This window comes from Rhinoderma darwinii, chromosome 3 (assembly GCF_050947455.1).
Source record: "Rhinoderma darwinii isolate aRhiDar2 chromosome 3, aRhiDar2.hap1, whole genome shotgun sequence".
In the NCBI taxonomy this organism is placed as follows: Eukaryota; Metazoa; Chordata; class Amphibia; order Anura; family Rhinodermatidae; genus Rhinoderma; species Rhinoderma darwinii.
Window position 1 is genome coordinate 229,371,263 of NC_134689.1, and position 23,654 is coordinate 229,394,916.

Consider the following 23,654-nt stretch of genomic DNA (forward strand, 5'->3'; position numbering starts at 1 on the left):
GCAACCAAATGGGGTATTTTGTTCCCTGTGAAAATAAGAAATTTTGATCACAAATTACATTTTATTGGAAAAAATGACATTTTTTTCATTTCACAGCCCAATTCAAATACGTGCTGTGAAAAAACTGTGCGGTCAAAATGGTAACAACAACCATAAATGAATTCCTTGAGGGGTGTAGTTTCCAAAATGGGGTCACTATTGGGGGATTCCTACTGTTTTGGCACCTCAACACCTCTTCAAACCTGGCATGCTGCCTAAAATATATTCTAATAAAAAAGAGGACTCAAAATGCACTAGGTACTTCTTTGCTTCTAGGGCTTGTGTTTTAGTCCACGAGCGCAGTAGGGCCACATGTGGGACATTTCTAAAAACTTCAGAATCTGGACAATACATATTTAGTAGTGTTTCTCTGGTAAAACCTTCTGTGTTACAGAAAAAAAAATGAATAAAATTGAAATTCCGCAAGAAAAATGAAATTTGCAAAGTTCACCTCCACTTTGCTTTAATTCCTGTGAAATGCCTGAAGGGTTAAAAAACTTTCTAAATGCTGTTTTGAATACTTTGAGGGGTCTAGTTTTTAAAATGGGGTGTTTTATCAGGGTTTCTAATACATAGGCCCCTCAAAGCCACTTCAGAACTGAACAGGTACCTTAAAAAAAAGGCTTTTGACATTTTCTTAAAAATATGAGAAATTGCTGTTTATGTTCTAAGCCTTGTAACGTCCAAGAAAAATAAAAGAATGTTCAAAAAACGATGCCAATCTAAAGTAGACATATGGGAAATGTGAACTAGTGACTATTGTGGGTGGTATAACCGTCTGTTTTACAAGCAGATGCATTTAAATTCTGAAAAATGCAATTTTTTCAAAATTTTCTCTAAATTTTGCAATTTTTCACCAATAAACACTGAATATATCGACCAAATTTTACCTTGAACATGAAGCCCAATGTGTCACGAGAAAACAATCTCAGAATCGCTTGGGTAGGTTTAAGCTTTTTCACGTTATCACCACGAAGTGAAATATGTCAGATTTGAAAAATGGGCTCTGAGCCTTAAGGCCAAAACTAGGCTGCGTCCTTAAGGGGTTAAAGAATAGAGGGGACCCAACAATCAAATCCCCACCTCTTAATAAAATATGGTATATCCCTTTAAAGAAGCAATCTAGTGTATTACATCACCAAGCACATTGCCAAGCGTCAAACTGAGTGGTGTAAAGCACGCGGCCACTGGACTGTTCTGTGGAGCGATGAATCACCAATCTCAATCTGGCAGTGTGATGGAACAGTCTGCGTTTGGCGAATGCCAGCAGAACAAAAACTGCCTGACTTCTTTGTGCCAACTGTAAAGTTTGGTGGATGAGGGATCATGCTATGGGTTTGTTTTCAGCGGTTGGCCTAGGCACCTTCGATCCAGTGAAGGGAAATCATAACTCTTCAGCACATCGAGACATTTTGGACAATTGTATGCTTCCAACTTTGTGAGGACATTTGAGAAAGCCCTTTTCTGTACCAGCACGACAGTGCTCAAAGTATGGTCCATAAGGACATGGTTGAGTGAGTTTAGGGTGGAAGAACTTCACTGGTCCGCACAGAGCTCAACCACATCGAACACCTTTGGGATGAACTAGAACAGAGATTGCAAGCCAGGCTCTCATCCAACATCGTTGTCTGACCTCACAAATGCTCCTCTAGATGAATGGGCAAAAATCCTCCAAAATCTTGTAGAAAACCTTCCCAGAATAGTGGTAGCTGTTTTATCTGCAAAGAGGGGGGTGGGGGGCTGAGAACAACTCCGTATTAATGCCTATAAATTTAGAATGGGATGTGAGAATACTTCCTGTAGGTGAAATGCGTAGGTGTCCCAATACATATATGGGACGATTGACAAACCGATAACGGTCTGCTTCCCAGTATTACTTAATCACACAGACCTGCAAGTAAATTTACATTCCATACACGTGAATAATATTAGCAGATCTTTCTAGAAGCTTATACATTTTTTTTTTTTTTTTAAATGAACAAGTGTTCTGCTTAAGGTTTCCTAGGCCTTTAGAAGATCCCATATATTTTCCATCAGGTTCTCTCTAATGTATATTGTTTATGGTTGCTACAAAACATGGGTAGTACCTGATAAGGTAACCAGGCTGAGTCACGATTGAGTGCAGCCTGTTACATGAATTCTTTTAGTCCTTCTGTGTCTTTAGGACACATATCTGACTATTTCAATTTTTGGAAATACCTGCTAGGTGCCCCCACCCACCTCATAATTTAAGGTGCTACTAGAAATGTGCCCTGCATACCAATAGTACAGTGGAATGATATGGCAGAATCCATGGCACTTTGGTAAAACATTATAAATGTTAAAAGATGTCCTATTATCTCTATATATTGCAATTCAGCCCCAATTAAAAGCAGATCTTTTTTTGTAATCCTGGACAACCCCTTTAACCCCTTAATGACCAGCCTATTTTAGACCTTAATGATCAAGCTATTCCAAGAGCTATAACGTTTTTATTTTTGCGTCGACATAGCTGTATAAGGTCTTGTTTTTTGCGGGACAAGTTGTACTTTTTAATAGCACCATTTTGAGGTACATATTTATTGATTAACTTTTATTAACTTTTTTTTGGGGGGGGGGGGAATAGAAAAAAAATCTGAAATTTCGCCACTCTTTTGCGTCCTAAATCTACGCCGTTTACCGTGTAGTATGAATAACACAATAAGTTTATTCAGCGGGTTGTTACGATTGCAACGATACCAAATTTGTATCGTTTTTGTATGTTTTACTACTTTTACACAGTAAAAACGCTTTTTTTTCAAAATTATTTGTTTTTGTGTCTCCATATTTGAAGAGCCGTAACGTTTTTATTTTTTCGCCGATGCAGTTGTATGAGGGCTTTTTTTTTGCGGGAAGACTTGTAGTTTTTATTGGTATCATTTTGTAGTAGATGCGACTTTTTGATCACTTTTTAATCACATTTTTTTTAAAGTCAGGATTCACAGAAAACAGCAATTTTTCCGTCGTTTTTTACGACGTTCACCGTGCGGGTTAAGTAATGTAATAGATTTGTAGTCGGGGTCGTTACGAACGCGGCGATACCAAATATGCGTAACTTTTTAACTTTATTTTGTTTTTTTAATAGGAAAGCATTGTGTAAGGGGAAAAAGTGGGTTTTTCATTTTTTTTTCACATGTTTTTTTTTATTTAACTGTATTCAACTTTTTTTTTCACTTTTTTACTAGTCCCACTAGGGGACTTTAATATGCGATGGTCCGATTGCATTTATAATACACTGCAATACTTTTGTATTGCAGTGTATTATGCCTGTCCGTTTAAAACGGACAGGCATCTGCTAGGTCATGCCCACGGCATGATCTAGCAGGCATTCTTTACTGGCAGACCTGGGGGCCTAATAAAGGCTGCCGTGGGAGACACAGACACTCGGCGATCGTATCGCCGGGTGTCGGTGGGAGAGAGAGGGAGCTCCCTCCCTCTCTCCAAAACCACTCAGATGCGGTGCTCGCTATTGAGCACCGCATCTGAGGGGGTTAAACGGGTGAGATCGATACGGATATCCATCTCACTCGGCAGAGCAGGGACGCCCCCAGCTGCATCTGGCAGCTGAGAGCAGGGAGATTTGACAGCTCCCTGCTCTGTTTACTTATTCCGATGCCACAACGTAAATAGTCTATGGCATCGGAATAAGGCCCGTTAGTGACAGACGTAGAAACACGATGGGCCGGTCACTAACGGGTTAAAGAGGATCTGTCACTAGTTTATTAATTCCCTATCTCCTAGCTATTTGAATACGTGCTATGATGCTGATAACTACAGTGTGATTTTAAAAATTTGTAAAGATTTGTAAAGTTATGTGCATTTTTCTAAATATGCTAATGTGGCTTTAATAGACAAAAAGGAGGGGACTGTTTCTGTTCACTCTGGGCGGAGTAATGTTTCTGTAGGACGCTGTCCAATCAGCATACAGCTTCTCCCCCTTCTCTGCCCAGCAACACAGCCTGATCATATAGTATACAGCTTCCATTCCTGTTTTCAACTGGTGTTATCTCCAGTTGTTTCACAGCTAGAACTGGTGTCTTTTGAAAGATTAGAATCTAGTCTTCCATATGCCACCAGTAGCACTGTTCTAGGTGGTCCACAGCTTGAGATATGGAAATGACCCCCCCTTTCCTCTAGACGGTCTCTCAGTGTGTGAAGCAGCTTCATGCCGATAGGACAGCGTCAGAGGCTGTGAGGTAGCTCCACCACAGGAAAATCGCTGCGACACACACACGCACACCTCAAGTGTCCGGACAGTGAATATACATTACCTCCGGCCAGGACGTGCTGTCTATTCACAATCCTGACACTTCGGTAACGTTTGTGTGAGATTTACAGCAAGGAAAGCGTAATCTCGTTTTAAATGAGTTTACAGCGTAATCTCGCGAGACTACACTTGCCTTGTTGTAAATCTTAAACAAACGCTACAGAAGTGTCAGGATTCTGAATAGACATCACGTCCTGGTTGGTAGTGATCTCTATTCACGGTCAGGACACTTGAGTAACGTTAATGTGTGTGTATGTGGCTGGAGATATTGATCTAGTAAGCTTACTACGTGCTGTGTAAATGAATGGGGAGAAGTGTATGACGCTGATTGGTCTCCATACACGTCTCTTGGTCAAAAAGTAAAACATGCCCAGTTGGGCATTAAGAAAGTCATTAGCATAAAGATAATATAGGTCCTAACTATCAAAAATGATGGTTTTTCTAAATAAAAAAAACTGCTCTAATCTATATTACAGCGCCGATCACATTATGTAGAAGATAGGGCACTTATAATGTGACAGAGCCTCTAAGTTTCAACAGTTATCAGCGACTGCAGCAAATCCACATTGTCTAAAGGTGGGTTGGAGAAAACACAGTAGCCATAGTAACTAGAAAAAACAATCCTGTTAACCAGGTCTTCCTGCTCTGAATTAGAAATGAAAACATACTGTATGTTTCTCAGACAAACGTACCACTAAAACTTTAAAGAGCTTAGTCGCACTCCAAAGTTATAGTCATTTAAGGCAATTCACAAATTTAGCAAATTTGGCAATTACGTCTGGTTACCTTTAGGTCGAAGCTGCAAAGGCTGAAAGAGTCATCATCCTTTTCTTTACGTTTCCTCTTCTGAGAATACAAAAAAGTCAATTGGTAGGCATACCAAAGACATATTCATCTGTACTTTTCTATTACGTCATTATAAAGTGTTCATAAAAAATAGATATTGGTTGGCAGATCCTGCAAGGTCTATGGTCAACTTTAGGCGGTATGCTCAAGCTTTACAATTCAAGTGCTTCTCTAGGACATTAACATCGATGGCTTATCCGAAGAAAAGGCCATCAGTTTTTAAATTCTAGAGAACCATTTCAAACATTAAGGCCACATGCACACAATGCATATTGCGTGAGGACTTGCCGCGCAGATTTTCCTGTGGCAAATCCGCAGCGCAATACAGTACCAGCAAAGTGAGATTTCAAGTATACTCATCTACACTTTGCAGATTTTTTGCTGTACGCATGTTGATCTGCAGTGCCAATATTAAAATCTGCAGCATGTCAATTTAGCTTGCGTTTCAGTCTCAATTGGATCTGATAAGTTTATAAAAACGCACGTAAATCCGTTGTACATGTAGTCTGAAAGGATCTGCTGTGGACAAGGACTTTGTTAGAAGGGTAAACTGATCATAGAATGTCTCGCTGCTGGGACTCCTAGAGATCGCTGTAAATTGTGGGAGACCCAGAGTCTCGGAATACCACTTTAATGGTTATGGAACTGCTACACCGGAATACCGATTCAGATCGAAACCAACTGTTGCTCTGGTTGGAAGTGACTTTACAAACTAATATTAGGGAATTATATAAAGTACTTTTATAACACATTACTATAAGAATTCCCCCAAAGAGAACAGATCAGACAGATTATGCTAGGCATTGGCCATTTTATGCAATACCCCAAGATAGCAGCAGTAAAATGTTTTACGAGGAAAAGATGAAAATAAGTGAGGACGAGTGCGTGTTGGCTATTTGTATTGCGGTTGTATGTATTCTAGCCAATTGTGACATTCAAGAACGAGAAAGGTCTAGTGGTGCCAAGCTAGACATTAGAAAAAAACCAGCACTGCTGTTCTAGACATAAACACATATGTAGATTCAGTTATGAGGGAGAAAACGCTGCTAGACAACATCTGGAGTTGGTTGGGACATTTAAAAGTGAATCACTTGGGATGACTGCTATCCAGTACAAGGCTTTCAGCAATGGTGCACAGCTGCTTCCCATTAGGATACACACGGAAAGAAAATCCTTCAGACCAGAATATATACACATATACATACATTATATACGGCGTGAAATCTATGCACGTCTTATGCAATATCTAAAACTACATTGTATGAAAGAAAGGACAGTTTACAATATTGTTTACACGCACAGAAGATTTCACACACAAACATAGTTGAAACGGATATCAGAAGTTAACAAGTTGTTAAGGTAAAGCTGGCCATACATTAGTGATTTCAGACGGTCGTTTTCTGCTGGTCCTTCATGGTTGGTCTGTGAAGGTTGTAATTTTGGACAACGAATTGCTCACTGATCTCTGCCTTGACATTTGGCCTGCACTGGGCCTCTATTGATGGGGTGTAGGTCTGTAGTTTGGCATGGACGACTTTCCTTTCCGATAACTACTGAATCAAAAAACATGGCAGATCAGATCGACTGGCGTCTGTCACGCAAATTTATGTAATGAAAAGGCTCTGACCGTTGGCAGAAAATGGTCTAAATCAGCTGTCCCAAATCTCTAGTGTACGGCCGGCTTAAGAAATGTTATGAAATGTATACACATATGGCAGATGGTACGAACCAATGTAAAATCCCATGGTGTGCTAGGCGTCAAAAAGGTGAAAGAGCTCCCTCTTCTGAGTGAATATCTGGAAAAAAAAAAAAAAAGACAGAAACCCCCAGAAATTTAGTAATACGGACAAAAAAAATAAAGTAATCATCATAACACAAGATCTAGCAAGTTTCCACTTGAAGGTTAATTTCTGGGTGGCTGATGTATTCCCCACCTTCCTGCACAGGTATTACTCATGAGTGATCCAGTATCTAGTGTCCGTAAAGAAAATGGCATGTGTGGGGAACTTATGACATCAGTGCTGGAGTCCACGTCCACAAGAATTGTCAGTTTACCTTATGGAAGTCCCTAAATCCACTGGATATTTTTTTAATAAATAAATTGCGATTAACGGAGAAGGTCAACCTTCCAATATAACATTTTTAGAACATGTCCTTTTTAATTAACCCCTTAAGGACACAGCCTGTTTTGGCCTTCAGGACACAGCCGATTTTTTCAAATCTGACATGTTTCACTTTATGTGGTAATAACTCCGGAATGCTTTTACCTATCCAAGCGATTCTGAGATTGTTTTCTCGTGACACATTGGACTTTATGTTACTGGCAAAATTTGCTCGTTACATTAAGTATTTAATTGTGAAAAACACCAAAATGTAGCGAAAAATTGCAAAAATTTGCATTTTTCTAAATTTATATGTATCAGCTTGTAAGACAGATGGTAATACCACACAAAATTGTTGCTAGTTAACATCCCCCATATGTCTACTTTAGATTGGCATCGTTTTTTGAACATCCTTTTATTTTTCTAGGACGTTACAAGGCTTAGAACTTTAGCAGCAATTTCTCACATTTTCAAGAAAATTTCAAAAGGCTATTTTTACAGGGGCCAGTTCAGATGTGAAGTGGATTTTAGGGCCTTATATATTAGAAACCCTCGATAAGTCACCCCATTTTAAAAACTTCACCCCTCAAAGTATTCAAAACAGCATTTAGAAAGTTTCTTAACCCTTTAGATGTTTCACAGGAATTAAGGCAAAGTAGATGTGAAATGTTCAAATTTCTTTTTTTTTTTGCAGAAATTCATTTTTCATCTATTTTTTTTGTAACACAGAAAGTTTTACCAGAGAAACGCAACTCAATATCTATTGCCCAGATTCTGCAGTTTTTAGAAATACCCCACATGTGGCCCTAGTGCGGTAATGGACTGAAGCACCGGCCTCAGAAGCAAAGGAACACCTAGAGGATTTTGGGGCCTCCTTTTTATTAGAAAATATTTTAGGCTCCATGTCGGATCTGAAAGGCTCTTGCGGCACCAAAATAGTGGAAATCCCCCAAAAGTGACACCATTTTGGAAACTATACCCCTTGAGGAAATTATCTAGGGGTATAGTGAGCATTTTGACCCCGCAGGTTTTTTGCAGAAATTATTGGAAGTAGGCCGTGAAAATGAAAATCTACATTCTTTCAAAGAAAATGTAGGTTTAGCTAATTTTTTCTAATTTCCACAAGGACTAAAAAGGAGAAAATGCACCACTAGTTTTGTAAAGCAATTTCTCCCGAGTAAAACAATACCCCGCATGTGGTCATAAACGGCTTTTTGGACACACGGCGGAGCTTAGAAGGGAAAGAGCGCCATTTGGCTTTTGGAGCTCAAATTTAGCAGGAATGGTTTGCGGAGACCACGTCGCATTTGCAAAGCCCCTAAGGGACCAAAACAGTGAAAACACCAAAAAAGTGACTCCATTTAGGAAACTACACCCCTTGAAGAATTCATCTAGGGGTGTAGTGAGCATTTTGAACCCACAGGGGTTTCATAGATTTTATTAGAATTGGGCAGTGAAGATAAAAAAAATCCTTTTTTTCCAATAAGACGTAGCTTTAGCTCAACATTTTTCATTTTCTCAACAAATAAAGGAATAAAAGAACCCCAACATTTGTAAAGCAACTTCTCTGGAGTACGGCAATCCCCCATTTGTGGTCATAAACTGCTGTTTGGGCACACGGCAAGGATCAGAAGAGAAGGAGTGCCATTTGGCTTTTGGAGCACAGAATTTGCTGGATTGGTTTCTTGACACCATGTCACTTTTGCAAAGCTCCTAAGGTGTCAGTACAGTGGAAACTACCCAAAAGTGATTCCATTCACAAAACTACACCCTTTGAGGAATTCATCTAGGGGTGTAGTGAGCATTTTGACCCCACAGGTGTTTCATATATTTTATTAGAATTGGGCAGTGAAAATAAAAAAAATCCTTTTTTTTCAATAAGACGTAGTTTTAGCTGAAAATGTTTCATATTCTCAACAAATAAATGTAAAAGAGCACCCCAACACTTGTAAAGCAACTTCTCCTGTGTATGACAATACCACATATGTGGTCATAAACTGCTGTTTAGGCACAGAGTAGGGCACAGAAGGGAAGGAGCGCCATTTGGCTTTTGGAGTACAGATTTTGCTGGATTGGTTTCTGGGCGCTATGTCGCATTTGCAAAGTCCCTGTGGGACCAAAACAGTGGATCCCCCCCAGAAGTGACCCCATTTTGGAAACTACACCCCTCAAGGTATTCACCTAGGGGTGTAGTGAGCATATTAACCCCAAAGGTGATTGGCAGAAATTGGTGTGCACGTGATGTTGCAGAGTGAAAATGGTTTTTCAATAGATATGCCAATATCCAGCTTGTGCCACTGGAGACACACACCCCAAAAATTATTAAAAGGGTTCTCCCGGGTATGGCGATGCCATATATGTGGAAGTAAACTGCTGTTTGGGCACACTGTAGGGTTCAGAAGGGAGGTAGAGCCATTTGGCTTTTGGAGCGTGGATTTTGCTTGTAGTAGTTTTGTTTTGAGTCTTACTGGTGTTTCCGTTTATAATGTGGGGGTACATGTAAGGCGGGCGGAGTATATAAGGGGCATAGTCAGGTGGTATAGTGGGGTAAAAAAAAAACAATAAAATAATCCATAGATGTGTGTTATGCTGTGACACAATCCTTTCTGCACAGGCCGGTGTCGCACTAATAAATGGTCTTTACTTATCCCCCTTTTGGTCCGCACTCGGCACCTTTGAAGTTTGGGGAATTTTGCTAGGAAGTGTTGTCCTGGTATAATACGGGCGCCCTCACTTCCAGCAGATATGTTTGGGCCCTCCCCTTCCTGGATCCCTAATTTTAGGGGCCTTGATAATTCGCCACTTGAAACAGAAGAAATGTTCCCCTCGGGCTGCACAACTGCATATTTTTATTTCCTGGCTTATTGGTGCCTTGACTAATTTTATTTTTTCATAGACGTAGTGGTATGAGGGCTGTTTTTTTTTGCGGGACGAGCTGTAGTTTTTATTGGTACCATTTTGGGGTACACGTGACTTTTTGATCACTTGTTATCCTTTTTTTTTTGGGAGGCAAGGTGACCAAAAAACAGCAATTCTGGCATATTTTTTTAGTTCTTTTTATACAGCGTTCGCCACGTGTTATAAATTACATGTTACCTTTATTCTGCGGGTCAGTCCGATTCCGGTGATACCTAATTTATAGCACTTTTTATGTTTTCCAACTTTTTGCACAATAAAATAACTTTTGTAAAGAGAATGGATTTTTTCTGTCGCCAAGTTGTGAGAGCCATAACGGTTTTAAATTTTTCGTCGGCGGAGCTGTATGAGGGCTTGTTTTTAGCGAGACGAGTTATAGTTTTTATCGGTACCATTTTTAGGTACATGCGACTTTTTGATCACTTTTTATTTCAATTTTTGGAAGACAAAGTGACCAAAAAATAGCAATTATGTCAGTATTTTTTTGTTATTTTTTTTACGGCGTTCACTGTGCGGAATAAATAACATAATATTTTTATAGTTCAGGTCGTTACGGTCACAGCGATACCAAATATGTATGGCTTTATTATTTTTTTCAATAATAAAAATGACTTGATAAGGGAAAAAGGGCGATTGTGTTTTGTGTTATTATTTGAAACTTTTATTGTATTTTTTACAACTTTTATTTTTACTTTTTTGACACTTTTTTTGACACTTTTCTTTAGTCCCACTAGGGGACTTGAAGGTCCAACAGTTTGTTTGATGTTCTAATACATTGCACTACCTATGTAGTGCAATGTATTAGAACTGTCAGTTGTTCACGGACAGCAAGCCGATCAGGCTCCGCCTCTGGGCGGGGCCTAATCAGCTTACGTAATGGCAGATAGGAGTCCATTGTTAGGGCTCCTGTTGCCATGGTAGCAGTCGCCAGCCTTGCCATCGCGTGGTAAGGCTGCCGATTTGCTACAAACCTCTAGGATGCAGCGATCACAATGGATCGCTGCATCGAAGGGGTTAATGCCAGGAATCGGAGCTAGCTCCGGTTCCTGGCGATAGATCGGGGTGTCCGCTGTAACATACAGCGGACACCCACTGCTGATGACGCCGGCTCAGCTTCTGAGCCGGAAGCTGAGCCGGCGCCATCTTGCCGATGGTACCGGAAGCCTCCTGGGCCCCGCCGACGACGGGGCATAGGAGGATTCCGTTGCTGGCGGACCGGGAGGTAAGCATTAGCCCTCCGATCGCCTTTGCAGCCACCGGCAACCCAGCGATCATGTTGCTGGGGCGCCGCTGGCTATAAACTCCTCACATGCTGCGATCGCTATTCAACGCAGCATGTGAGGGGTTAATCGGTCGGATCGGAGGCTAGCTCCGGTCCTGGCCGATACCTCAGGGTGCCAGCTGTAACATACAGCTGTCACCCGGCGGTGATGTCGCTGGCTCAGCTCCTGAGCCAGCTTCATCTCCATGACGTACAGTTACGTCAAGATGCGGGAACAGTCCATCTCCCATGACGTAACTGTACGTGATTTTGCGGGAAGGGGTTAAAAAAACAACAAGCAAAGGTGACAGTTTAGCTCCAGACTCTTTAGCTTTACTGGATCTTTAAGGGTGTGTTCACATCAGCATCACTCTTCCATTAATGGGTTCCACTAGACCTTTCCGTCTGAGGTATCCATGGAGAGGCAAGTTGGAACCATAGCTGGAAACCATAGCTTCCGTTTGCACTACAATTGATTTCAACGGTAATGCTTCTGTTGCAAATGGTTTTCGTTTGTTTCCAGTCCGTAAGTTTTCAGGGTTTTGAAGAATTTTTTTTTTACGGAAACTGCAGCATAGTAGACTATGCTATTGTTTCCGTAAAAAAAACCTGGGAAAAAAAAACCTGGGGAAAAAAAACGTACAGAACGGAAACCATTTGCAACGGAAGCATTACCATTGAAATCAATGGTAATGCAAACGGAAGCTATGGTTTTCATTTGCCTTTCCGTTGATGGATACCTCCGACGTAAAGGTCTAGCGGAACCAATCAACGGAAGGGTGACGCTAATGTGAACAGGCCCTAAACTAGCGGAGATCAAGTGGGGGACATAGTAAAATACTGCAGCTCTGGCCACATACGTAGATACTGCTTTTCAACCTCATGGAACCCTTAGGGGTTAAAGTGAGGGTTTGTCTAGAACATACATTTTGCAAATGCGAGTTCAGGACAACTCACATTTGTGCCATTACGGCAGATGAACGTCATAGTGTAAAGTCGCCTACCAGCCACAGGACTCAGCAACCAGCTTACCACCAGGGGACCGACCTCAGGCAAATAAACAGTTGTGCTAGGTGGAAAAGCACTTTATTGTAATATACCATCACTCTGTATATTACTTGGCCACTATATTCAAGTGGAAGATGTTCAGAAAAAGGACAAAGTCTGTCCATGTATTAGGTTTTATAATGTTAATGGTAAAAGTATCTGCCGCATGGTTCATGTTGCAATTATGCCTACCAGAAACAATTCCCTTTCTATAGAAAACTGCATATAAAAAGAGTACACGCATGTTTTTTTTTTTCATTATACCCAGCTGGAAGAGTTGGGAACATGGCACAGCTTTTATGCCTGTGAGCGGACAATCACGTACATGTACGTAAAGATGTGACAAGGGGTTAAACTAAACAAGTGATAAACACATGCACCCTAAACCTAGAGAAAGAGAAGGCTTGCATAGGCGTTTCACAGGAAATAAAGCCAAGTAGAGGGGAAGTTCATAAATTTCATCTTTTTTTTGCCTAAATTCATTTATATTTATAATAAAAAAATACTGTAACACAGAAGGTTTTACCAGAGAAACGCAACTCAATATTTATTGCCAGATTCTGCTGTTTTTAGAAATATCCCACATGTGGCCCTCGTGTGGTAATGGACTGAAGCCCCGGCCTCCGAAGCAAAAGGAGCACCTAGTGGATTTTGGGGTCCGCTTTTATTTAGATTATATTTTAGGCACCATGTCAGGTTTGAAGAGGTCTTGTGGTGCCAAAACTGTGGAAAATCCCCAAAAAGTGACCCCATTTTCGAAACTACACACATCAAGGAATTTATCGAGGGGGTATAGTGAACATTTTGACCACACAGGTATTTTGCTATATTTATTGGAGTTAGTCTGTGAAAATGAAAATCGGAAAATAAACATAGAAATTTGTAATATTGACATGGAAAAAACAAGAAAATGCACCCCAACATTTGTAAAGCATCTTCTCCCGATTACAGAAATACCCCATATGTGGTAATAAACTGCTGTTTGGACCCACAGCAGGCCTCAGAAGAGAAGGAGCGCCATTTGGATTTTGGAGCGCAGATTTTGCTGGATTGGTTTTCAGTGCCATGTCGGGTTTGAAACGCCCTGGAGGGACCAAAACAGTGGAAACCCCCCCAAAAGTGACCGCATTTGGGAAACTACACCTCAAGGAATTTTTCTAGGGGTATAGTGAGCATTTAGACTACAAGGGTCTTTTTTTTGCAGAATTTAGTAGAATTAGGCCATGAAAACGAATATAAACATTTTTTGTACACTAAAATGTTGAATTTTTTCATTTTCACAAGGGATAAAGGAGAAAAAGTTGCCCTAAATTTGTAACGCAATCTCTCCCGAGTACGACAATACCCCACATGTGGTAAGAATTTATTTTTTAAAAAAAATAGAAATTAATTAACCTTTGCAGGACATATCCTTTTTTGCTTTTCCATTTTAGTTTTTCACTCCCCGCCTTCCAAATGCGATAAGTTTTTTATTTTTCCATCAATAGAGCGGTGTGAGGGCTTACTTTTTGCGGGAGGAGTTGTAGTTTTTATTGACACCATTTAAAAGTACCATATAATGTACTAGGAACCCGAAAATAAAATTCTTTGTGGGGTGAAATTGGAAAAAAACTGCGATTCCTCCATTGCTTTTTGGGATTCCTTTTTACCGCTTTCACCGTGCGGTAAAAACGACAACTTAACTTTATTCTGCAGGTCAATACGATTACGGTGATACCAAATATATATATATTTTACTACTTCTACAAGGAAAAAAACTATTTGTTAAAAAAAATAAAAATTGTTTTGTATCACATTCTGAGAGCCATAACTTTATTTTTTTGTTGATTGAGCGGTGTGAGGGCTTATTTTTGGCAGGACGAGCTGTAGTTTTTATTGGTACCATTTTTTGGTACATACAACGGTTTGATCACTTTTTATTACATTTTATTTAGAGCTTTGGTGACCAAAAAAACTGTGATTTTGGCGGTTTAAAGTCTTTATTTCTTATGGCGTTGATTATGCGATAAAAATTAGTTTTACTTTATTCTGCAGGTCGGTACGATTACGGCGATACCATATGTATATAGTTTTTTTTATGTTTTGCAGCGTTTGCACAATAAAATCACTTGTTTATAAAATAATTTATTTTCTGGGTCACCATATTCTGAGAGCCATAACTTTTTTTATTTTTCAGTCGAAAAAGCTGTGTAAGGGCTTGTTTTTTGCGGGATGGGCTATAGTTTTTATTGGTACCATTTTGGGGTACATGCGACAATCACTTTTTATTCTATATTTGGGGGGGGGGGGGTGACCAAAAAAAAAATAGTGGTTCTGGCATTGTTTTTATTTTTTTGCGGCGTTCGCCATGTGGGAAAAATAACATCGTTTTATAGATTGGGTCGTTACGAACACGGTGATACCAAATATGTGTACTGTTATTTAACGTTTCATTTTTACACTTTTGTAAAACATTAACAACTTTTTTCACTTTCTTTTTTTACCTGCAGCTCTGATCGCTGCTAGAATACATTACACTACCTAGGTAGTGTAACGTATTCCAACTGTCAGTGTGACGCCAGAGGCTGATCCTCATAGGCTTCCATGCATGGCAGACCCGGAGGCCGTTGTCTGGCCTACGGATACCATCACAAGCATCAGCAGCCCCCACGATTGCATGGAGGCTGCTGAAGTGCTACAAACCCCCTAAATGCGGCGATCGAAATCCAGCGCCACATTTAACGGCGATGAGCCGCTGATCGGCAACAGTGGAGTGTCAGCTGTCTGGGACAGCGGACCTCCCAGTTCCCGATGCACACTGTCATTGACACGGTCACCGACAGTGTGCATCGGGAACGACACAGTGACTTCCTGGTCCTGATGGGCTTCCGTACATGGCAGACACGGAGGCCATTACTTGGCCTCCGGTCGCCATGCTAGCCATCTGCAAACCTCACGATTTCATTGTGAGGTCTGCCGATGTGCTAGAAACCCCTAAAATGCGGCGATTGCAATCGATCGCCGCATTTAAGGGGTTAATTGCCGAAATCAGCGAAAATGAGCCGCTGATCGGCAACAGTGGAGTGTCAGCTGTCGGGGACAGCTGGCCTCCCGGTTCCCGATGCACACTGTTGTCGACAGTGTGCACCGGGATCCGCGCAGTAACTGTACGTCCTCGTGCGCTAAGACACTGGCCACCCAGACGTACAGTTGCATCGTGGTGCGCGTAGGGGTTAAGTGTGTAGAGAGGGGTCGCGGCTAAGAGGCGTGCAGGAGTTGCAAATTATTGGTGATACATGCCATTTTGATACATTTAGTGCAGTCTGAACCATGGTTACAGACTACAAATTTATCCCACAACACTGTAAATAAATATTGTTTTATATTATACAGTAATAAACCCCTTCCAAAGAGCTACCAAGTATTACAGGGGTGTCGGCAAAGGATTCCCGCAAATCGCCGTTCAGAACATGAGCCTGCGCAATCACCAGCGGCGGTCAGCTCTATATTACAGCTGCCAGTCTGCTGTAACCACCGGGATCGGAGCTAGCATGAATACCAATAGCAGTTTTCAAAATAAGATGGATTTATGGGTGTTTCAAATATATAAACCCCTCAAAACCACTCCAGAACAGAACTGGTACCTTAACACCTTATAGGGAACTGTAAGAAAAGGGAGGAAACCTCCAGCTCACCAGTTTGATGCGTCTCCGGACTCTCCGCTCGGATCCCCGCTACGGCTGGCAGTACACAATAGAAAAAACAGGAGAAATGATCCAGCGCTGAGTCGTGCTTTGAGTTAAAAAGGAAGCAGTATTCCCACTTTTATTGGGGTATTGAGATTAAAATCGAAGGGAGACGCAGTCCCAAGACATGTGTTAGTTAGTAGTAGGCGGTTTGCCCTCCCCTACGCGTTTCAAGCACGTACTGTGCTCTTAATCATGGCAAAAAAATGTGATGTCATTTCTTTGCCATGATTAAGAGCACAGTACGTGCTTGAAACGCGTAGGGGAGAGCAAACCGCTTACTACTAACTAACACATGTCTTGGGACTGCGTCTCCCTTCGATTTTAATCTCAATACCCCAATAAAAGTGGGAATACTGCTTCCTTTTTAACTCAAAGCACGACTCAACCTTATAGGGAACCTGTCACCAGCATTTCACCTATTAAACCAGCAATACCTGGTGGTAGAGGGTGAAAAATTATTTCTATATAACCTATAATTGACCGCTATCAGCACCACTAGCGCTCGTCTATTCAGTTTCCCAGCACGGCTCAGTGCCTGATGAAGGTCACTTAGACCGAAACGTCGCTCTCTGCCACTGGCATTAAAAACAAAAACAAAAAATACCTTTGTTTCAAAATTGGTGTGCCGGATACTCTATATTTATGTTTGGGTTGGGCCCCTATTCGTGCAAAACCTCACCCTTCCACGTATCTGGTGCTGTCTGAACCTAGACACACTATAAAATTGTCTTAGTCGGCTCCGTAGCTTTAGTATTCAGCTTTTTAGTGTTCCCGCACCGTATGTGAATGAGCATAAGGCCTCATTTACACGAGCGTAATATACGCGCGTGCTTTTCACGCGTGTCGTACGCACCTATGTTACTCTATGGGGCAGTTTAGACGATGCGTGAATTTTGCGCAGCGTGAGTACGTTGCGTAAAACTCACGACATGTTCTATAATCGTGCGTTTTTCGCGCATCCACGCACCCATTGAAGTCAATGGGTGCGTGAAAACCACGCATGCCGCACGGAAGCACTTCCGTGCGAACTGCGTGATTCGCGCAAGAGCTGTCAAAAGGATGAATGTAAACAGAAAAGCACCACGTGCTTTTCTGTTTACAAACATCCAAACGGAGTGTCAAATTAGAGATGAGCGCACCGAACTTCACCGGGTTCGGCCAAACTCGTTTTGACCGAACCCGGCAAAAAATGTTACTGTCACTGCCCACGGTGCTGAAAGACTTAAACTGTTTCAGCACCATGGACAGTGACTTTCGATCACAATATACATATACGTGTAAAAAAAAACAGAAGTTCGGACTTACCGATAAGTCCCGGCTCCTTCCTCCAGTCCGACCTCCCGGGATGACATTTCAGTCCAAGTGACAGCTGCAGCCAATCACAGGCCAAGCACAGGCTGCAGCCAAGCACAGGCTGCAGCCAATCACAGGCTGCAGCGGTCTCATGGACTGCCGCGTCATCCTGGGAGGTGGGGCCGGATGACGAGAGGGACGCGTCACCAAGGCAACGGCCGGGAGACCGGACTGGAGGAAGCAGGAAGTTCATGGTAAGTTTGAACGTCTTTTTTTATTCACAGGTTGGTGTATATTGTGATCGGCATTCACTGTCGAGGGTGCTGAAAGAGTTACTGCCGATCAGTTAGCACTTTCAGCACCTTGGACAGTGACGGGCGTCGACTAGCCTCATCTCTATGATGGCGGCTGCGCGAAAATCACGCAGCCGCGCATCATACACGGATGACACACGGAGCTGTCAAGTGCCTTTTGCGCGCGCAAAACGCAGCGTTTTTTGCGTGCGCAGAACGCACACGCTCGTGTTAATCAGGCCTAAGAGTAATTTCTTTGCTTGAAAAGAGTCAGATCTTCATTCCTCAAGTCTGAGTTTACCCCGCCTCCTTACTTACCGGATTATTACGATAAATGGCGCAAAATGTTTGCAGACTGTTATTTACAGTCGGAGGCGTTTAGGAGAGGGGATAACGGCAATGAACTTTTGATAGACGAGGCCAGTGAGGGATAAGTAAAGTTCAATAGGTGAAACGCTGGTTGCAGGTTCCCTTTAAGGACACAGACTGTTTTCGCCTAATGGACCAGGCCATTTTTTTCAAATCTGACATTTGTGACTTTATGTTGTAATAACTGTGGAATGCTTTTATCTTTTCAAGCAATTCTGAGATTGTTTTCTCGTGACACATTGTACTTTAAGTTAGTGGTAAAATTGTTCGATACATTCAGTGTTTGTGGAAAAACAACAAAAATTTAATTTTTCTAAATTTAAATCTATCTGCTCAATCCACCCCTCCCAAACGGAGTATATGGTGTGTGCCAAATTTATTATGTTTTGAACATTGCAACAATTTAACCCCTTTAGGACGCAGCCTGTTTTGGCCTTGTGGCACAGCCGGTTTTTTTCAAATCTGACACGTGTCACTTTATGTGGTAATAACTTGGGAATGCTTTTATGTATCCAAGAAATTCCGCGACTGTTTTCTCGTGACATATTGTACTTTATGATAGTGGAAAAATTTGGTCTATAAATTTATTTATTAGTGAAAAACCCCAAAATTAGAATTTTTCTAAATTTAAATCTATCTACTTGTAAAACAGATGGTAATACCACACAAAATAGATACTATTTCACATATCCCATATGTCTACCTTTATGTTTGCATAGTTTTTTGAAACTTCTTATATTTTTCCAGGACGTTACAAGGCTTAGAACTGTAGCAGCAATTTCTCACATTTAGTTTTTTCAGGGACCAGTTCAGTTCTGAAGCGGCTTTGAGGGCCTTATAAACTAGAAACCCCCTATAAAAAACACCCCATTTTAAAAACATAACCCCTTAATGTATTTGGAACAGCATTTAGAACGTTTCTTAACCCTTTTGGTGTTTCATTAAAGCAAAGTGGGAGGTGAAATTTACAAATTTGCTTTTGCAGAAAAACGGTTTTCATTTTTTTATATGTAAGGCTTCTTTTACACTACAGTAAGTATACGTTTACCTAGCTTCCCTCAGAGGAAGAGGGGATCGAAAGATTAAACGGAAAGCAACGGTTCCGCTAGAATCATAGATTTCTATGGTAATTCTTTTATATCAGTTGCTTTCCGTTTGTCTCCGTTCGCTAGGTTTCCGTTTTTTGTTTTTATAACAGAAACAAAAAAAGTTCTGCAGACTGCACTTTTGTTTCCGTTCAAAAAAAAACAAAGAACTGAAACCTAGCAAGGGGAGACAAACGAAAAGCAACCGAATCAAAAGAATTACCATTGAAATCAATGGTAATTCTAACGGAACTGTTGCTTTCCGTTTAATATTTCTATCCGCTCTTCCTCTGACGGTAGAGAGAGAAGCTTACAGTAGTGTAGTTCACTAATACAGAAGATTTTACCTTAACAACGCAACTCAATATTTAATGCAGATTCTGCGGTTTTTAGAAATATTCCACAAGTGGCCCTAGTGTGGTGATGGACTGAAACACAGGCCTCAGAAGCAAAAAAGGAGCACCTAGAGGATTTTGGGGCTACCATTTTATTAGAATATATTTTAGGCACCAAGTCATGTTTGAAGCGATTTTGTGGTGTCAAAACACTGGAAACACCCCCAAAAGTCACAGTTTGGCAAACTACACCCTCAAGGAATTTATCAAGGGGTATAATGAGCATTTTAACCCCACATGTTTTTTTTGCCAAATATAGTGGAATTCGTATGTAAAAATAAAAATCTAAAATTTTTCCCTATAAAATGTAGAAATCTTCAATATTTATAAGATATAAAAGGCGAAAAACCACCCCAACATTTAAAGAGGCTCTGTCACCAGATTTTGCAACCCCTATCTGCTATTGCAGCAGATCGGCGCTGCAATGTAGATTACAGTAACGTTTTTATTTTTAAAAAACGAGCATTTTTGGCCAAGTTATGACCATTTTTTTATTTATGCAAATGAGGCTTGCAAAAGTACAACTGGGCGTGTTGAAAAGTAAAAGTCCAAGTGGGCGTGTATTATGTGCGTACATCGGGGCGTGTTTACTACTTTTACTAGCTGGGCGTTCTGATGAGAAGTATCATCCACTTCTCTTCAGAACGCCCAGCTTCTGGCAGTGCAGATCTGTGACGTCACTCACAGGTCCTGCATCGTGCCGGCACCAGAGGCTACAGTTGATTCTGCAGCAGCATCAGCGTTTGCAGGTAAGTAGCTACATAGATTTACCTGCAAACGCTGATGCTGCTGCAGAATCATCTGTAGCCTCTGGTGTCGATGTGTCCTCGCTCGTCTGACACGATGCAGGACCTGTGAGTGACGACACAGCGTGATCTCTGGAGAACACGGCTGTGTCTGCACTGCCAGAAGCTGGGCGTTCTGAAGAGAAGTGGATGATACTTCTCGTCAGAAAGCCCAGCTAGTAAAAGTAGTAAACACGCCCCGATGTACGCACATAATACACGCCCAGTTGTACTTTTACTTTTCAACACGCCCAGTTGTACTTTTGCAAGCCTCATTTGCATAAATACAAAAATGGTCATAACTTAGCCAAAATTGCACGTTTTTTAAAAATAAAAACGTTACTGTAAACTACATTGCAGCGCCTATCTGCTGCAATAGCAGATAGGGGTTGCAAAATCTGGTGACAGAGCCTCTTTAAAAACCAAATTTGTCCCAATTACAGCAATATGCGGTAATAAACTGCTGTTTGGACACGGCAGGGCTCAGAAGGGAAGAAGCACCATTTGGCTTTAGGAGCTCAAGTTTTGCTGGAATGGTTTTTGAGTCTCATGTACCATTTGCAATACCCCTGCAGGACCAAATCAGTGGACACCAGCCAAAAGTGACCCATTTGGGAAACTACACCCCTGAAGGAATTTATCGAGAGGTATAATGAGCATTTAGACCACCACAAGTTTTTTTGTAGAATTTAGTGGAATTAGGCCATGAAAATGAACAGCAACATTTTATCCACTAAAGTGTTAATATTTTTTATTTCTACAAGGGTTAAAAAGAAGATAAAGAACCCAGACATTTGTAGACCAATCTCTTCCGAGTACGGCAACGTCCCGTATGTGGTCATAAACTGCTGTTTGGATACACGGCAGGACTCAAAGGCAGGAGCGCTACTTGGCATGCAGATTTTGCTGGAATGCTTCTTGGGTACCATGTCACATTTGCAAAACCCCTGCCAGAACAAATCAGTGGAAACTCCTCAAAAGTGATCCCCAGGGAAACTACACCCCTCAAGGAAATCATCAAGGGGTATAATGAGCATTTTGACCCCACAGGCTTTCTGCTGAATTTAGTGGAATTATAATGTGAAATTAAAATAAAAATTTGAATAAAGGAGAAAAAGCACCTCAACGTTTGAAAGGCAAGTTCTCCCGGCCACAGGAATACATCATATGTGGCCGTAAACTGCTGTTTGGACACATGACAGGGGTCAGAAAGGCAGGAGCACTATTTGTCATGCAGATTTTGCTGGCTTGGTTTTTGGGTGCCAAGTTGCATTTGCAAAACCCTGAGGTACCAGAGTACAGTGGAAGCCCCCAAGAAGTGACCCCATTTTAGAAACTATACCCCTCAAAGCATTTATCATTTGCCTGGACATAAGACCGTGCTCAGAAGTTAAGAGCACCATGCGCATTTGAGGTCTATTTTGGTGGTATTCACAGCATTGACCCACAATTGCAGGTCCCCGAGGTAAAATAGTAAAACAAACCCCAAAGTAGTGACCCCTATTTTGGAAACTACACCCCTCAAGGCATTTTAAAGGGTGTAGTGAGCATTTTGACACCCCCGTGTTTTTTCATTAGAAATTAATGCGCAGCGGATAGTGCAAAGTGAATATTGCAATTTTCCACTGATATGCTATTTTAGTGCACAATATGTTGTGCCCAGTTTGTGCCAAAGACAAATACCTCATATGATGTTAAGTGGGTTCTCCCGGGTATGGCGATGCCATATATGTGGTCGTAAACTGGTCTTCGGGCACGTTGTAGGGCTCAGAAGGGAGGGAGAGCCATTTTGCTTTCGGAGCGCAGATTTTGCTTGGCAGTTCTGTTTGGGGTTTTGCTGGTATTTCAGTTTATAATGTGGGGGTATATGTAAGCTGTGCGGAGTACGTCAGGGCATGGGCATAATAACGCAATAAATAAATAATGACAAATGGTGCCCAATCTTATCCACTTTTGGAACACTGCACATTTTGCATCACCATATTCTGAAAGCCGGAACATTCTTTTTTTCTCCACTGGAGCTGTGTGAGGGCTTATTTGTTGCTGGACAATCTGTGACACACAGAAAAAGTAACGAAGTGCCGGGATTGTGAATAGACATCTCGTGGAATGTCTATTTACTGTCTAAACACTTCAGTATTGTTAATGTGTTAGTATAAGACCGCACATATGGATCTAACAGGATCCCTATGCGCTGACTAAATGAATGGGGAGAAGTGTATGACGCTGATTGGTCACCGATTGGTCAGCGTCATACACTCCTCTGTACAACGCCCCCTTAGTCTAAAGTAAAACAGGCCCAGTTGTCCATTGAGAAACTCATTAGCATAAATCTAAAATTGCTAATAAAGTGGTGAAAACAGATAGTTTTATTAAACAAAAAGCACTTCTGTCACCTACATTACAGCACCGCTCTCCTTATGCAGGAGATACGGCACTTATAATGCGGTGACAGAGCCTCTTTAATGGTTGCACGATTTTGCAGGTAAAGGGCCGTTTTGCCCACAACTATGCGGGCTCATTAACATGCTATTTGACAGCCGTGTCGAACATGGTGCCGGAGTGGTTGTTGGTCGCATCGCGGATGGGTCAGTGTTGCTCTGCGTGGCCTTACCCTCAGGCTGAGATTCCACAGGACATTTTTGCTGCAGTTTTGTAGCCACTCATGTGCTTCTTAATTGGTGTAAAAAAAACACATAATAAAAACCTGCATGCGTTTTACCATGAATCACAGCGGTGTTCGGCTGTGCGGTTATTACAGGTGAAGCAAATGGTTTCAATGTGCTTCACCTGTTATAGCCACACGGCCAAATACCGCAGCGAAGCACATGAAAAATTGCTACAAAACTGCAGTAAAAACGTCCTCTGGAAACTCATCTTAAGGGTCCAATGACATGTAGCTGAGCTGCGGTTAGAACCGCAGAGAAAAAACATGCAACCGCATCGAAAAACACTGTAAGAAAGAATGCAGTTTTTGGATGCGCTTTTTAGATGCGGAACGAACTGCAGATCAACCGCAACGTGTGGATAGACAAGGAGAGAAGTGGCCATATGAAGAGCACACAGGTGCATGGCTGTCTTCTAATTATCCCAGCGCCGATGTGTCTATCACATCAACATTTTATATATGGAAGTAAACCATAAATGTTCCTACTGAATGACAACAAGCAGAGATCTTAAAAATCATGAGAAATGAAGACAGAAAGTACC

The 23,654-nt window shown here is 41.4% G+C and overlaps 1 protein-coding gene across 2 annotated transcripts in view; it reads right to left on the bottom strand.

Annotated features, from left to right (window-relative positions):
- Positions 1 to 23,654, bottom strand: part of NET1 (neuroepithelial cell transforming 1) — a 56,767-nt gene that overhangs the window by 16,874 nt on the left and 16,239 nt on the right. Inside the window, exons 2-3 of one of the 2 annotated variants that reach the window (XM_075857502.1) lie at positions 6,900 to 6,966; positions 5,111 to 5,170 (exon numbers count right to left, since the gene is read on the bottom strand). In XM_075857502.1, coding sequence (XP_075713617.1) covers positions 5,111 to 5,170; positions 6,900 to 6,966 — 127 coding nt within the window. The remainder of the gene's footprint in view (positions 1 to 5,110; positions 5,171 to 6,899; positions 6,967 to 23,654) is intronic. The other variant, XM_075857504.1, reaches the window with a different exon arrangement.